Source organism: Gobio gobio, assembly GCF_949357685.1.
Source record: "Gobio gobio genome assembly, chromosome: 7".
NCBI classification, from domain to species: domain Eukaryota; kingdom Metazoa; phylum Chordata; class Actinopteri; order Cypriniformes; family Gobionidae; genus Gobio; species Gobio gobio.
Window position 1 is genome coordinate 48,636,975 of NC_137103.1, and position 17,478 is coordinate 48,654,452.

Here is a 17,478-nt window from a genome sequence, read left to right on the forward strand (position 1 = left end):
CATTCCCTCGTAAATAATTCTTGTGTGAGGATGTTGCTTGCGTCAGTAAGCTGAGGTCAGCCATTGTCTCTCAAAAGGCTCTTTTTGAAATGCCACTGGTGCTGAAAAGCCACATGTGGCACCCTGACGGTCCAGACAGGGGAGCCTCTATGAGCGCACGCAAGCGGGGCCGTCCCACTGAGGGAGAAAAAGAAAGATGGACTCACGCTGGAAGGGCCGGTGGCTGGCAGGCCCAGGGTGATGTTGGGAAGGGAGGGCGATGTGTACAGAGACAGCTGGCTAACAGGACCCTCTCTGCCGGCGAGTCTGTGTGCCAAAGATTGCTGGAACGACACACACACACAAACATATGCACAGATAAATAAACCCCACCGATAAAAACAAACAGCTCTGTCTGGTCGCTCTCCGGACCCCTGCGGGACGCGTCTACAGAAGGAGACTGTCGACGTTCGAAAAACATGCATGGAAACAGCCAGGAAAATCGCAGAACACTTCCTAAAGCAACATGACAAGTGTGACCACCAATAAAACGGAGCTAAATCTCAAAATTTAAAAAAGTTAAAAGATATTTAGAGGTCCATTTGAGAATACACCAATAAGCCACAAAAGAGATGTCATGTGTTGCAGAAATGTAATACTTATTAAGAGGCTTTAGCCATAAATGAAGGAAACTGCCTATTAAAAAAAACCAACCTTAAACAGGCCTTTTATAAAACAGTGGCAAAAGTACCGTGGCACATTAATTTGTATAATAATCCTATGTTACATTCCATGTGTTTTCTTATATGGTTTTGGGGGGGTTGTTTCTCTTCCATTTTTCTTGTTTTGTTAGTTATTTAGGGAATCATCACCACGGATGAACACTATACTGTTGTCACTACGCCATGAGAAATGAGGAGGGACGTTTGACATAACGAGTGATGTCGACCAATCCACGGACGAGCCGGCATGATAAAAGGCCCCATTTCTTCTGAATGGGCAGTGAGGGGATCCACGCGAACTCTCACTCATCTCTGTCTTTGTCTTATCTGTGACTGTCAAGTACCCTGTTCATTTGTTGAAGTTTGTGCTTAGTTATTGCCGAGTTCACACTCCTTTGGGGTTTTGTTCATTACTATGTCAGTGACACACTAGTTCCGTCTGAGAGTGTTTGCGATTGTTGTATTGCTCGCAGGTGTTTGAGATCAACTCGTTACACGCGTATGAAACACGCGGCGTGTTAACCATTCGGTAGAGTTTTGATTCCCTTGTTTAGCTTTAGTTGCTTGTTTATTTTGTTCTATTTAGGTAGATCGTTTTCTTATTGTTATTTAGTTAGAAAGGGAGATCGCCCTCAGTTGTAATCTTGTTTTGTAGTCAGCGTAGTTTGTTTTGAGCGTTGTATACGCTATAGATCTAGGTTTTGTTTCAACATTTTTCTTTCGTTAGTTAGTATTAGAGGTTTGGGTTAGTCATGATTGGGGTTTTGTTTTGATTATTATTTCATTGATTTGGGCGACTCTCTTGCTATTATTGTTTTCAGTTTTTCTACCTTTTCTTATATATTTATTATCTGTTTTGGTGACCTATTACTTTATGGAAATAAATCATTTCAATGTTATTAATTCAGTTTGTTGGTTGTTTTTGCTGCCTGCACACCTCAAGAAGCATCTCACAGAAGTGTTGCGTCATCATCCCTTTAGCATCTTCTAAGCACGTAACATGCCATTATAATTTACAGTTATTTTTTATTATTAATCTATTTATAAAAACATTACAATGAAAACCATTCATTTTATTTATTGCAATTTAATATATTATAATATCAAATATTACAATTTGACAATGTTTGCCCTGATGCCAGGCACTTATTATATATGAATGAATGAATGAGGCATTTATATAGTGCTTTCATTTGTACTACTGTATACCCTAAAGTGCTTTACACTCATGTCAGGGGTCTCTCCTCAACCACCACCAGTGTGCAGCATCCACTTGGATGATGCGACGGCAGCCACATAACAACGGCGCCAGTGCGCTCAACACACACCAGCAATAGGTGGAGAGGAGAGAGGGTGATAGAGACAATTCAATGGATGGGGATTATTAGGAGGCCATGATTGATAAGGGCCAATGGAGGGAATTTGGCCAGGAAACCCTTACTCTTTACGAGAAGAGCCAGGATATATACTGTATAGTTTTATAGCTATATAGCTTTTGATCAACTCAAGAACCCCCATGGCAAACCTCAGTTTGGGAAACTCGAAAATATATCATTACCTTGATAAAAACTACATGCTTCCGTGATCTTAACCAATAGTGGTCGTAGCTTCATAACTCGAAAAGTCAGAGCCATTCTACCGTTGGTGAAGTATGCAGTGCACTGTACCTCCATTGAACTGTTGGAGATTGATCCAGCGATGCCATTCTCATTGGTAATGTTGTTTGAACTGTTGTTGGGTGAACTTGGACCAGAACCAGGAGCACTGCTACATGCCGATTCTGAGAGAAAATGGGCGAAAAAGACGTCATTAATTTGGTGTCAGTCAAAAATGGATTTGGGAATCATGGCCTAGCAGTCAGGTCACTGAGCTGTGGTGTGGTGTGCATGCAGAGACACAAGTTACCTACTATTCTGCCAATCATTTTTTGACATTTCTCTACTTTCACTATGAATAAAACATGAACTATGTTCAAGATGGATGCTCTCACCTGCCATGTCCAGAGAGCGTTTCTTTGCAGTGGTGACCGGCCCATCCTTCCTTCGAAGCAGCGGGCTACTCCTGCGCTCCGTAACTTTCTGCTTCAGCCTGGATCGTAGCTTCAGATTAGGCTCAGATGCTGACAGGAAACAGAAAGAGGACAGTCATTAAAATAAAGCAAGAACAGGACAGATATTTCATTCTATGTGTAGGATAGAGCTGTGTGACATTACAACTAAATAGAGAACAGGCTCTTAGAGAGCAACTGTAAAATAAGCAAGTAGTTTAAAACTAGCTGGACCTGACCCAAGCAACTAATTCATCCTTATAAAAGAGTTCACTCATTATGTTTGTGAATTCAGATTCAAAAAACAATGGTGCCGCAAACCAGCATTTGAACAACTTCCAGCTTGGCACAGCAACTTGCCCAAAAGTTTGATCAAGTCTGACTAAGTGTAAATGCTGCAAATGAATACCCTCGGTTCAGAGTGCTTTCAGTTAAACGGTTTGCAAACACATGCTCTTGTAGAGTGCGACGTAGCGTGTCAGAACAGGCCTGCCACTGAGGCAGCGCACAGGCCTGGCCAGCAATTACTAAAATGAAAGTTCACCGCGAGGGTCATGCCTATTTGAAGCTGTCGTACAGGCATGGACATTTCTCCCGTTAGCCACTGCTGACATTTTCACCTGCACACATATTCAACGAAGACCTCTTAATCCCTCTCTTGCCCTAATTGTGCTCTGGCGCTTGATCCTTGCTTCGTTTGTGACCCTGTGTCAAAAATTGCATGGCTCAGAAATGAGAGCACGCAATGTTCATTTGGAACAATGCAGGCCTGGCCTCTGTAAAGTGCACGCAGTAGTCATTTAGAACACAACTTCATGCACCCTTTGCCATCTGAAGACACAAATAAATAAACATGTCAAAGTGTTTAAATCATACACACAGATCTGCCCTGGGCCAACCACACACCCATCCAGCCATTTATCCACCCACCCAACTATCCATCCATCCATCCATCCACCCACCCACTCATTCACCCACCATCCAACCAACCAACCAACCATGGTTAATTAATCAATCCATCCATCCATCCATCCAACCAACCAACCAACCAACCAACCATCCATTCATTCATTCATTCATTCATTCATTCATTCATTCATTCATTCATTCATTCATTCATTCATTCATTCATTCATTCATTCATTCATTCATTCATTCATTCATTTATTCATCCATCCATCCATCCATCCATCCATCCATCCAACCAACCAACCAAATTCCCACCCACATATCCATCGCCATACCCACCCATCCACCCACCATCCAACCGACCAACCAACCATTCATTCATTCATTCATCCAACCAACCAAAATCCCGCCCACCTATCCATTGACATACCCACCCATCCACACACCCAACTATCCATCCATCCATCCATCCATCCACCCACTCAAATATCCATCCATTCATCCATCCATCCACCCACTCATCCACCCACCCACCCACCCACCATCCACCCATCCATCCATCCACCCAACCATAAACCCACCCACCCATCCAATCATCGACACACCCAACCATCCATCCTTCCATCCATCCATCCAACCACCACTCATCCACCCATTCACCCACCATCCATCCAACTACACACCCATTCACCCACCATCCAACCAACCAACCATTCATCCATCCATCCACCCAACCATAAACCCACCAACCTATCCATCAACATACCCACCCATTCAGCCAGCCATCAACCCACCATCCAACCAACCGTCCAACAATTCATTCATTCATTCATCCACCCACCCACCCAACCAACCATAAACCCACCCACCTATCCATCGACATACCCAGCCATCCACAACCCAACTATCCCTCCATCCATCCACCCACTCACTCAACTACCCATTCATCCATCCAGCCATCCCTCCATCCACCCACCCAACCAACCAACCAACCATAAACCCACCCACCCACTCATCCATTTATCGACACACCCAACCATCCATCCATCCATCCATCCATCCATCCAACCATCCACCCACCCACCCACCCACCATCCATCCATCCATCCATCCATCCAACTACATAACCATCCACCCACCATCCATCCATCCATCCACCCACCATCCAACCAACCAACCAACCAACCATACATTCATTCATTCATCCATCCACCCAACCAACCATAAACCCACCCACCTATCCATCAACATACCCGCCCACCTATCCATCGACATACCCACCCATCAAGCCATCCACACACCCAACTATGCCTCCATCCATCCACCAACTCAACTATCCATCCACCCAACCAACCATAAACCCACCCACCCACTCATCTAATCATCGACACATCCAACCAACCATAAACCCACCCACCCATCCAGCCATCCACCCACTCATCCACCCACCATCCAACCAACCAACAATTCATTCATTCATCCATCCAGCCATCCACACACCCAACTATCCATCCATCCATTCATCCACCCACTCATCCATCCATCCATCCATCCACCCAACCAACCATAAACCCACTCACCCACCCATCCAATCATCGACACACCCAACCATCCATCCATCCATCCATCCATCCAACCACCATCCAACTACACACCCATCCAACTATTCATCCATCCATCCACCCACCATCCATTCATCCATCCATTAATCCATCCATCCAACCGCCCGCCCACCCAGCCACCATCCATCCTATTATTATTACTATTGTTAATGTATATGAAATGCTGCATTGGCCGCTACTGAGTTCAAAAACTCATGCAGGTTATGTCAAACTTTTAATGATGCTAATAAAAATTAACCGTGCAATGTTGCTGCATTGTATCACAGAACAGAAATAAACATCCGACTGAATGATCTTCTGATAAATACCAACATTAATGTCATTAACACACTAATTAACGCACTAACCTAATCCAGCAAAGGTGTAAAGCAAATAATACTGAAAATAAGTATGGTGCAACTTGCATGCAGCAGCAGCAGCACATATTCTGCACATTTTGGTGTTAAATGTCAGCTAAAACATATTTGCAACATTTGTTACCTCCTATGGTCATAACACTTTGATACGGTTGAGTTCAAATGAATGTTCAATGTAAAAACCTATGCCACTGGCACTAATAGGCAGATGTTAAGGAAGCAAAGGTTCCATCAATACTTCTCTCAAGAGCACACTGTTCTGAAAAGCCAATCTTGTGGTTAAACTTATCAAACTAGGTAGATATGAGGATGGCACTTCTGGTAAGTGGTAGGAACATTCCCAGACATCTTTGTTAAAAAAAGCTGGGCATGCTGCCATTAATGCCCTGCATTAGCAAGGGTGAAAAAACAGGAACAGTAATAAAGACAGGAGTAAATTTAACATGAGCACTGTTCGGTTTGTGTGTCCATCTTATGCCTTTTGGCATATCATAAAAAGTAGAAGCAAAACTTTTACAATTACAAAACTTTTCACTGCAAGTGAGCAACTGAGCATAACTACAAAGCTAGATTTGATTTTTTTTGTTGCACATTTAAATTGAGATTCAAAACCCAACAGCTATTGATCTACATGAGTGAATGATGAAACAAACAGTGCACTCAACTACATCTCAAGCTATACAGCTTCAATTTGACCACTTGATGAATTGTAATAGTTTTAGCATGAAATATAGGCCATACTAGGCAGCTGTAAAGGGAATGGATGAGCTCTCTCACTGGCAGCAAAGAGGACTCGAGGCCCTTGACTCTAACCTGCCTCTTCTAAAAACTGTTGAGATGGCAGAACCGCATGCGAGTGTGTCTGTTTCAGCGCTGTTCCAGAACTCTGACACGTCCGCTGCAGTGGCCCATGATATTTGCTGATGTTACACACTCACACACGTCTGCTTCAAACGCAACTCTTGAAGGGTGACGGTGACCCTACCGAGCAGTTTGATAATACAGGACAGGTTGAAAACTATTTTCACAAAGTGAAAGGTCAACTTCAGGGTTGTAACATGAGTTTAGTCACCATGAAATCAAAATGGACAAGTCTTGTTTTTTTTATTTTATTGCAGTATTTATAATAAAGGATTCCGTAAACATAATCTTTTTTACATTTCCCTCATAATCTTTATTCAAAATAACTTTTGCAGTGCCATTTCTCTTCTCTGATGGCGGAAGGGAGGGGCAACCTGTCAATCTCATGAGATCCACCAATAGCAAATCGCAACCATCCAATCAATTCCCAGTGGACAAAATCAAATCTTGCCCTACATTTTTTTCTTGATCGAGAAGCCATTTCACTCAGTTATAAACCATCGCAACTTCCGCTTCATGCCAACTTTAACCATAATACAGAAAAAGCACTGGGGATGCAGATATTAAAATCCATAAGCCAATATTTTTTACCGTTTCCATGAAAGGGTGTACATGGTCTTCAACAATGCTTAGGTAGTGGTACGTGTCAAAGTAACATCCACATGGATGGCAGGACCCAAGGTTTCCCAGCAGAACATTGCCCAGAGCATCACACTGCATCCATCGGCTTGCCTTCTTCCCATAGTGCATCCTGGTGCCATGTGTTCCCCAGGTAAATGAACACACACCAGGCTATCCACGTGATGTAAAAGAAAACGTGATTCATCAGACCAGTCCACCTTCTTCCATTGCTCCGTGGTCCATTTCTGATGCTCACGTGCCCAGTGTTGGTGCTTTCGGTGACTGGTCTGCAGCTATGCAGCCCCATACGCAACAAACTGTGATGCACTGTGTATTCTGACACCTTTCTATCAGAACCAGCATTAACTTCCTGAGCAATTTGAGCTACAGCAGCTCGTCTGTTTGATCGGACCACACAGGGAAGCCTTCGCTCCCCACGTGCATCAATGAGCCTTGGCCGCCCATGACCCTGTCGGCGGTTCACCACTTCTCCTTCCTTGGACGACATTTGATAGGTACTGACCACTGCAGACCGGGAACACCCCAAAAGAGCTGCAATTTTTGAGATGTTCTGACCCAGTCTCCTGACCACCACAATTTGGCCCTTGTCAAACTCGCTCAAATTCTTACGCTTACCCATTTTTCCTGCTTCTAACACATCAACTTTGAGGACAAACGGTGCCGTGATGGAGATAATCAGTGTTATTCACTTCACCTATAGTTCCAGCGCTGATATAATGTTATGCCTGATCCGTGTATATATTCTTTGCATCCATAAAAAGTACAAGCTTCCTCTTGCACAGCAACTCTCTGGCATATCAGCTTCTGCAGAGCACCGAGAAGGACCTCAGATCACAAGCCCATGCATTAAACCTCAAAAAATGAATACGAGAGAGTATTTTGAAGATATATTTTCATCATGATGATGATGATCGCTGAAGAGATCTGGAGGAGTTATCAGTCTGGTAAGAGCGTCCAGGCAGTGTCTTTGCTAGGACAAGTTGTCAACAGAGCCGACGGGAAATGACAAGTAGAAGTCATCACCCTACAGCTATTAAAAAGCACTTAGATCTAGATATAGGAAATGAGCTCTTAGGAGGCAAACAGAAGCCGTGTAGAGTGGACAGCATGTTCAGGGCGGGGCACAGATCCTCATTACTGGTAGACAAGGCCGTTTTAAGTCTAAGCATTTTAAGCAGTCTAAGACAAACTTTTTGATGACAAGAACCCATTAAACACGAACCACTTGCAGGGGACCCCCTTTCTATAATTTTGGGGGCCTGAAAACGCAAACTTTTGAAAACGGGTTTCAAAGCATACGTTTTTTTGAAAACTATACCGTTATCGTCTCCGTGTAAACTAAGTAGGTGGGGATTACGTTCTCTTTTGGCTCGTTCAAAGTCTTCACACAGACAAGCGTGTCAATCTATCACTTAATGCCGTTGTGGAGACGCTGTTCTTTTCTGGTGAAATCACAAAACTGTCCATGCTCTTAATATACAACCATTGAACATCTTTGATTTTGAAAACTATATGAGGGCGGATTAGAACCTGTAACCTTCAACACGGTTTACAAAAATTCTACCACCAGATCACTAAGGAATTCAAATGTTAACAGCAGATCTATGTATTTATTCACTAACGCGAAGAATCTTGCGACTAACAATATATTTGACGCAAATTAATGCAAATATCATTTGCAAATAGTCCCAAAATGATTCTTTCCCAACTAGAATTAGACCTAGAATTTTTGTTCACTGTTCTGTTTCTTTATGCTTTATAAAAATAAAAAAAATAGGTTCCCGCCAATGTTCAAGACATGGTTGCGGCTTTGATTTTTAGTACATCGTTGTTGTGTAAACGTAAAACACAAGCTTTAATGCAAATATAACAACACAATATATTTAACAAAATACCATTCCGATTGTAATATGAACAAAACGTGAAAAAATTAACTGAACTAAACTCAATCGACACTCTGTATCTGCCTGAACTTTATTATTTCTCCTGGTCTGCATCGAGTTAAACTGGATTCTCACCTGTGTGTAATCGAACGCATCAGTCGGGACTAATGCAGAGGTCATTGTCATTAGATTTTGCGTCTTTTCCTCGGACAGACGACTATTCCTGGCAGTTTTCGTTTTGTTCTGCTGCCATTCTGAGCTCACTGGCCACCAACTGAACAGGGGTGGAAATTACAGTTACAAGTTAGAATAGATAACCCTCAGTGTAATGTCAAAATGACGGCCAGCCTTCAGATTTTTCAGTCACAGCTAAAAAAAAATCCAGTCAATGACAGAAAATATTCGGTTAACGCGACATCTGCTTCTGTCCTTTACTGCTGTTGCCCCCGCCTGAATCCCAGCTGTTATCAGCAGGTATTAGGTCACAAATTGCAACCTCCGGGCTGATTAGTATAATTGTGTTTAAAGCTCAAGCTCAATTCCTTCCAGATTTCTCCATCCTCGGCTTTCTAATTCTGTACACTCCCCAGTGAAAATTGACGTGTCAACATAAATGTGAAGAGCACTTCAATGTAACCTGGAGGCGATTCATATGGCGTACAAATGAGAAGCGCATCGGCAAAGCTTTGTGCAACGTCTCAAACTGTAAAAGTGCCCTATTTCTGATCAAATTAGAGCAAGTACAACTTGCGTTTCACAAAGTGAGGCATAACAGACATTCATTTAATCAATGCCCTAAGGTGGTTAAGGGCAAATAATTGTTTGCAACAAATTTTGAGTCAGATTGTGTGGGAACAAACACTTTGTACCTGACATGTACAAGAATGAGTCACACAGCAAAAGAGTCACAGTTGCTCTGCGCAAAGTCAGCTCTGTGACGTTCCTGCCTGCTCGAACACGCTCAGAAGAGCACAGCCTTGCAACAGTGCCGGAGAACGCATGAATGAAACAAAAGAGCTCTCGCTGAGTCACATGCTTACAGGATACATTCACAGAAAAGAAGAGTGTCAACACCACTGCTGAATGGTACAATATTGCATTGCTAAGTCTGCTTCATACTAAAACATGGGAAATTAAATTAATTATTTTTTTTTGGGGGGGGGGGGGGGGGGGGGGTGCAATTTGTGTAAAGTTAACAACTACTGTGGTATTCTATGCATTACTATGTAAGAAGTAATGTTACTTGTTTGAAAGCGTACCTCATATTGGATCAAATTAATGAGTGAATTAGTGGAAAAAATGTTACGTAAAATGTAAATTGTGTAACTTTAATTAGCAACATATTGCATGAAAGAAAGAAAGAAATGAAAGAAATCTTATTAATATTACTCATTCAAAAAAAAGTAATTGATATTGTGTAAATTTAATGAACAATGTATTGTGTGAAAAAAAATTTTTTTTGTTTATTTGAAAAAGTGCCTGATAGTTTGAAAATTTTATCAGGAAGGTTTTGCTTCTTATGTGAAGAAATATGTATGCATGTAAAAAAATAGAATACACAATGCATTACTTATTTGAAAAATTAACTGATATTGTGTAAATTTTATGAGCAATGTATGACAATGTATGAGCAAAATCTGATTATGTGAAAAATAAGATTACATAAAGTTATTTAAAAAAAAGTAATTGATATTGTGTAAATGTATTGAGCAATGTATTATTTCTGCATGAAGAAATCTGATTATGTGAAAAATAATATTATAAAAACATGAAAAAAGTAATTTGTGTAAATTTAATAAGCAACATGTATAAAAAAAATCTGATTAAGTGAAAAATCTGATTATGTAATGTTAGGGTGTACTCACACTAGGCACGGTTGCCTTGTACCGTGCCCGAGTGCGTTTGTCCAAATTGTCTTTAATTATAAAACAACTCAATTTATTTGTTTAAATTTAAATGAACAACTTATTACTTTGTGCATGAAAAAATCTGATTACTTAAAATGTTATTTGAAAAAGTAACTGATTTTGTGAAAATTTCATCAGCAAGGTATAAAAAAATCGGACTATGTGAAAATAATTTAATACGTAATACATTACTTATTTGAAAAAGTGACAGTGAAAATTGAGCAATGTATGACTTTTTGCGTAAAGAAACTCCTTAGTAAAACGGTATTTGAAAAAGTAACTGATATTGTGTAAATGTAATGAGCAATGTAAGACTTGTTGCATGAAAATCTGATTATGTGAAATATCGAATTGCATAACGTTACTGATATTATATTGGGGAAAAAACCTGCATTACTTGCATTACTGGTTTGAACAACATAACTATAAAAGTAACACATCACATTAGTCATTAGTTAAGAAAAAAGCTCTTTGAACACGCAACTTGTAACGTATTACCCCCCAAAAACACTGGTCACCACTATTAGAAAATCATGACATACATACAGACGAGGAACCGTCTTTGCACCATTCATGGCACTGGACACCGTGCAGACTTCACTGTCCTAAAACAACATCACACTTCCTGCAGCTGCCAACAGCCAAGGTTCCAGATGTCCGACGGTTAGGTGAAACGTGTGAAAACAGACTCTGGCCTGTCCTGAGAGGGGCGGTATGGAGGGAAAGAGAGCGTCAAACAGTTCTGGTTAAGGCCTGGGCCACCCTCCTTCTCCGTATCCCCGCTGCAGGAATGCACTCAGCCGGCCAGAGCAAACTGAGGTTTATCTACAGCGGGAGGACTGGAATCGACTCGCAAACGAGCCTTACCGCAAACTCAATCATCAGAACTAAACAAAGAACATTTCACAGCTTGAAGTTCAGACCATCAGATCCTCTTTCCCGAAGTTCCACCGCCTGTATCCTCCTGCTGCTTTCCCAGGTTAACAGCTCACATGGGAAATATAACCATGAAAGAACGTCAAAGAGGTTGTGCCACTCATGGATAATGAAAACAGTGAAGTGTGGGAACACTGGATCACATCAAACCAAACTGTGGGTTGCAACAGTGCAATCAAAGTCTAATATTGACTCTCGCCAAGAGCCAAATGTGACTTGTCAACAGCTAAATCACACGAATGACTATAAGAATCTCAGATTATTTGCAAGTGACATGCAAAAACGTCAGCTGAATGAATAAATGTAAATCGAATTAAAATGAAACACTGAAACGGTTTATTAAAGAAAACATGCATCATCTTCTAACAACTATTCCTTGTGTTGTTTGTTTGTCCAGGATGCCCTTTTTCCCTCCAGAATCCCATGTGGTCACACATATGGAGAAATATTCATCACATCAAGCCAAAAAAAATCTATAAATTTGTTTCTTTGAAAGGTGCAGTTGCATCGCACCAAGGTTATTATATTATTTCAATTTGTTGCTAAAGCATAATTTCTCATTTTTGTTTAGTTGAAGAACTTTAATAATAAACTTAATAAAAGCTAGAGACATTTAAAAAAAACAACAAAAAAATTAAAATGAACGCAGAAAAATAAATAAAATAAAAAATGAAATTAAATAAGATAAAATAAAATGCCTTTAAGGTATATTTATAACCTGTACAGTTTAAAAACAACAACTTTTACTTAAATTAAAAATGAACGCAGAATTTTTTTTTATAAATAAAATACAAAATAAAATAAGATAAAATAAAATGCCTGGAAGGTATATTTATAACCTGCACAGTAAAAAACTTTTTTTTTACTAAAATTAAAAATGAACGCAGAAAAAAATTAATAAATTAATTAAATAAATTAAAAAAATAAAAAAAAAATGGCTGGAAGCTATATTTATAACCTGCACATTTAAAAATGAACGCAGAAAATGTTTTAATAAAATGCCTGTAAGAAATATGTATAACTTGCACAGTTTCTCAGTTCAACTGCAATTTGGCAGGTGGGGCAAATAGTTATTTTTGGACTCTGAGTGCCATGAATGTCAATTGCCATCTTCACGCGGAGGTCATGAAGGTTGCTGTACAGATGGACACTTTGCTTTAAGAAGTAGGAGATGCATGTACCTTCCATCCGCAGTTATGACTGTAATGCACTCGGCAACACCTCCCTCTCCCGTCTCTCTGGCCTGCACTGTAATTACGCAGGTCTCACCGGGGCTCTGTGTGTGCTAAAGGCCCAGGGCAGGTTGTACTGCGGGTCCCTGACAGGCCCATTTCCAGGGTGATTAATGAGCACAGAGGCCTTACGCTACCTAAACCAGCCCAAAGTGAGTCTGCATAGGAATTGCTCCTGCATAGGAGTGCTCTCCTGCAGCAGGCAGGGAGGGGGTACAAGTTCTTTAACACACACCGCCTGGAGCTCTGATAGTGAAGACAGCGATGCTGAACCAGGGGGGCACAGGACCGATGCCAGCCCACAGACACTGGAGCCCGTCTTAATACACAGCAGATGCCACAGAGAATGTCTTAACCTAAACCTCCTAAAACCCTTTGGACGTCTTTTCTCAGAAGCAGAAAACTTTCCAGAATGTTCCACGAGGTGTGAAGGAGAAGAGTCTCCAATGCAATCAAGGAAATCTAGACAATGTTACCAGGACAGAGAAGTTTGTGCTTTAAAGAACATGTCCTGATCATGTTTCAAAATGAAACAAAAAAAAACGTACCATTTGATTATTAAATATAAAATTAGTATAATTTTCATGACAATTTATCATATTTCTCTTTTGAATTCTTACTAATTTAACATGTTTTTTTTTTTATTAAATTGTAATTTAATTCATTTGTAAATTGTAAAGTACATTACTAAAGTACAATTACACGTGACTGGAGTATTTGTTGTACTAAATTTGCTAATTCTAATTTAAAAAAATATTTATTTAATTCTCATTAAAATATTATTGTGAATACTGTTACAAACAAAACGTTTTTAATGGTCTTAAAAATAGGTATATTTTATGCAAAACATATTTGACTTATTTCATTGCTTTGAATTTGGGATCAAAACACTGATTTTTTTACTCTTTTTTCATTTTTAACTACAACTTTTAAAAACATTTTCTTAAAAGGTGCCCTGCTACACAAAACCGTTTCACCTGTATTTTTTTAAATATGTCCATACATGTTTGTGTTATGTCGTGAATGTGAAAATGAACTGCTACATCCTCTGTCAGCTCTAGCCACTGAAAAGCAATAAGCGGAAAAATCAGGCCAATTACAAAAGCTGGTCAGTCTGACGTGGTGTTGCCTGAGCTCATTACTATTCATGAGGTCTCCCAGTTGAGACCGCGCCCACAGAATTCGTCTAGCCCAGTGACAGTTTTCATATACAGCAAGGATGGCTGAACGTCAACGGGATTGTGCGCTATGCACGAATAGAACTTCAACAATGCACATGTTTTCCGAAGAACCCAGGGTTGAGGATTAAATGGCTTCAGTTTATTTTTGGAACAATGCCACAACATTATAATTCGAAATTAGTTCTCTGTTCATCACATGACTTCATCAACTTTGGCGAGTTCAGCAGAGGCTTCGCAAAAACGTTGCTGTTGAAGCCTGGAGCAGTACCATTGCGGCAGTCTACGACCAGTGCCCGGCCCGCAAGTAAAACGCTATTGTCAACTCAAGGAAGTGTTATGCTATACAGGTGTAATGTCTAACAAAGTTCCTCTACTTGTTGCGCTGGGTAAAGGATGCTGATAGCCAGGCTCTCACTGGCTAGCTATTAGCCAATCAGAGTCAAGTAGCTTAGCTCATTGAATATTAAAGAGAACTGGTGCGGATCGAGTCTTCCTGCAGGCTTTCTATACCACGCTGGAATGGTTTGAAACAAGGTAACCAAGGCATTTTTTCCATGGTAGAACTTCAGACATTACCACAAAGGTAATGAAATACGTGTGGCAGGGAACCTTTAATTGAAATAAAGCTGAAATAAAATAAAATAAAATAAATATTAGATGAAAAACCCTTATTTCAGTTAGTTGCCAAGGTAACATTTCTCATTTTCTAATTTTAAGTTGAAACCACTGATCTATATAAATGACTGGATAGCTCATCGCGTTCTAAACTGCCATCAGGCAGTGAAGCCACCGGAAGTGTTCGAGCGGCCATCTTACTATTCCCTTCCGACAGAGGGCATCATTGACGTACAGCCAAAACATTGATCTAAAAATCACACGATTTGCAGCGTCTCAGTCTCACAGGATTAGTTTTATGATATATGCATGTAAATTAATAGTTACTTCAGATGTTATCTGTAATGTTTAGGGTCTTTTCGGAGAGGATGAGTCATATATTGAAATGGTTAATGTGAGTGTGACTACTGCACACTGCCGATACAGATAACGTAGCTGAACTAACACAAAAATATATTTCTTTATGTATGTATGTAATGGAGGGTTAGGGTTAGTAACTAACTAACCCTAGTTTCCATATGAGTATAAGTGTTATGCCGTGTTATTTATTTAATCATCGTTTAAATCATTAACTGCTTCAAAATGCATGCTGTTAACGAAATCATTGTTGAAACATTTGCAGTTAGCCTAGGCTACTGTATGAATAAAAACAATACTACAGCACAACACAACAGTTCAATGCGATTTCAGGTTACGTTTTCAAGTCATAAAAGTTCGCACTTTGACATTTGTGATACGCTGAAGTGTCTCGTCCGCCCACCGAGCTGATGTTCTCTACTATAATGAATATGAACGTAACTTTTTAATAAGCAGGGGAAATTCCTGACTTTAAACGAATAACTATTTACATGCTTAGGACGTTTGTGTTGTGTACAGGGAGACTTCTAATATAAAAACGCTGACTCGTTAGGCAATGTTTTCTCAGTAAAATCATATAATTTCCTATTGATTCAATAGAATGCGTGAGCTGACTAGGGAATACCAACATGGCGGCGCGACGGCTTCACTTTTTATGACATCATGAGCAATCCAGTCATTTATATAGATCAGTAGTTGAAACACTAAAATGATTAACTCTAAAAACTAATTAAATCTAAGTAATATTTCAAGAGCAAAAACTAATAAAAGTTAAAAAGGCACATTATAAAAAGCTAATTCAAAATAATAATAAAACGATAATAGTATATAAATAATACTAAAATAACACAGTTCAGAAGGGTTCTACTATATTACTTTGAAAATTAATTTCAAGTTTTGCAGCCAACGAAGCTGAACTTCACAATCTTACACAGTTGTGTGTGAGTGTGAGAAAAAGGCTTCAGCATCTGCAGGAGGAAAAAAAAAGGGTTTCCACGAGCGTCAATGGAAGCAAAGGTCACAGAGTTTGTTCCATGTTTTTTGGAACCACTACTGAGTAAGTAAACCTGAACTGGTCTAAGCAACCCTAGTGAAAGTCTGACGGGGCAGGACACATTGGGAAGAAGGGGGCTAGTTTTACAGTACCCGTCTTGCGGAGCGGGAAGTCATCTTTGGGGTCGTACATTCCCAGCACCGGGTGGTTGTAAGTGGAAATCCCTGTCTGAGGTGGTGAGCTCTGGTCCAGGGAGCTGTGCTGGGTTTTCCTGTGGAACAAATCACAAACACACATGAGAGCAAGCATAGGTACTCAAATATGTGCACTTCAAGACATTTCCACACACAGCTGCTCTCCATTCCCAGCACTAGGAACGGTGTCTGCCAAACTCAGATCACCCATAATGCCTCAAGGGTGGGGGGGCGGGGCATCGTTCTGTTTACAAATAAACACGCTCGAGTATGACACGCATTCAGACTCCAAAACTTCAGTGGCAGCCGATCAAAGCTCTGCGAAAAATAGAAAGATTAGCTTCTCCTTAACAGGAAAGACAACTGCACTGGGGCATCTAAGGTCAGCTGGCACCGTAGACTCAAGAATTGAATCTGCCTATCGTCAGCTCATCTCAAACAGACCAGGAGCTCCAGCGATCTGGTGTACAGAAGCTACAGAAATAACTCACTTTTTATCAATCCTAGCGCAAATGTTGTAATCAGCATGGTGGATGTCTGAAGTGAGGAAGCAATAGAGACATAATCTGAAGACCACGCCCACCGGGGGGGAAAACAATCAAACGCTCTCCATTGACTTTGCATTGCGTGAGGCTGCCTCCTTGTCATTTCGGACTTGTAACAAAAAACAGATCAATGTCTAAAAGCGGATGTGTGACAAAGTGTACAGCAAACAAGCTAAAAAACCCAGACGTTTTTTATAAGCTGTTGACCCAAAAAACGAGCTTATAAGGACATAAAAGTGGATACAACCATTGAGATAGAGCGCGACACGTTATATTACACTGAGAACTACACCCACTGGAGGGCAACGTAATCAGCGACAGGAAATATAATGTATATAAAACTGACATTTTGATATTTGACAGTGACTAAATGTTTACTGCACACATAGGCATACTGAGGCATACTGAGTGTCAGGATCCCAAAATGTACCCATTCTTCCTGCTGAAGCTTCACGTTTTATTGCCTTTATCCACTTTGGTCTCCTTAAACGCTCGT

General features: G+C 40.4%; 1 protein-coding gene across 1 annotated transcript in view; it reads right to left on the reverse strand.

The window, feature by feature from the left end:
• Positions 1–17,478, reverse strand: part of hdac4 (histone deacetylase 4) — a 293,108-nt gene that overhangs the window by 96,759 nt on the left and 178,871 nt on the right. Inside the window, exons 7-10 of the mRNA XM_079822512.1 lie at positions 16,396–16,514; positions 2,692–2,820; positions 2,369–2,481; positions 207–323 (exon numbers count right to left, since the gene is read on the reverse strand). Coding sequence (XP_079678638.1) covers positions 207–323; positions 2,369–2,481; positions 2,692–2,820; positions 16,396–16,514 — 478 coding nt within the window. The remainder of the gene's footprint in view (positions 1–206; positions 324–2,368; positions 2,482–2,691; positions 2,821–16,395; positions 16,515–17,478) is intronic.